General features: G+C 43.4%; 1 protein-coding gene across 1 annotated transcript in view; it reads left to right on the forward strand.

Moving 5' to 3' along the window:
- LOC102193845 (von Willebrand factor A domain-containing protein 5A-like) overlaps positions 1-482 on the forward strand; it is a gene marked incomplete at its 3' end in the record, with an annotated part of 11,244 nt that extends 10,762 nt beyond the window's left edge. The window contains exons 10-11 of the mRNA XM_005755325.1: positions 215-294; positions 368-482. Of these exons, the coding sequence (XP_005755382.1) occupies positions 215-294; positions 368-482 (195 nt within the window). The remainder of the gene's footprint in view (positions 1-214; positions 295-367) is intronic.
- Positions 483-682: the final 200 nt, after the last annotated feature.

Genomic DNA, 682 nt, shown 5'->3' on the forward strand with positions numbered 1-682 from the left:
GCCACTCCACCACCACGCCCAGTCATCCTCGGCACATTAAGATACTCACAATCATGCGGTAAAAGTTCAGTAAAACAACTGGACTCACCGACTCTCTGCCAAGTTTCCGTTAAAAGCATTAGATCCAGTTCCCGATCGGTAAAAAAGTCCTATGTGTATATGTGTTACTTTTAGCTTGTGTAATTTGGCCTTTCATGTAAACTCTCCTCTCTAGCTGTTTGTCTTTACTGATGGAGAGGTGGGGAACACCAAAGAAGTGATCGATCTGGTGAAGAAGAACTCAGGCTCCCACAGGTGAAACAGCAAAAATGATGACATGTGCTGCGTACCAAACCTGTGTGTCTTAAAAACAGCTGTTGTGTTGCAGGTGTTTCTCTTTTGGGATTGGGGAAGGGGCCAGCTCTGCTCTCATCAATGGGATGGCCAAGGAAGGAGGAGGTCACGCTCAGTTTATCACAGGGACTGACAGGATGCAACCAAAAGTAAGACAATAAGTCATAATAACAATTATTAAAAGGCAATATGTTGTTATTAGAGATGGACCAATCCGATATTACGTATCGGTATTGGTCCGATACCGACCTAAATTACAGGATCGGATATCGGAGAGAAATAAAAAATGTAATCCGATCCGAAGTATCACAAAATCACCTCATAAAACGCGCTACTTGGTGTAACCCAG

This window comes from Pundamilia nyererei, unplaced genomic scaffold, assembly GCF_000239375.1.
Source record: "Pundamilia nyererei isolate P.nyererei 1_Seehausen unplaced genomic scaffold, PunNye1.0 scaffold01210, whole genome shotgun sequence".
NCBI classification, from domain to species: domain Eukaryota; kingdom Metazoa; phylum Chordata; class Actinopteri; order Cichliformes; family Cichlidae; genus Pundamilia; species Pundamilia nyererei.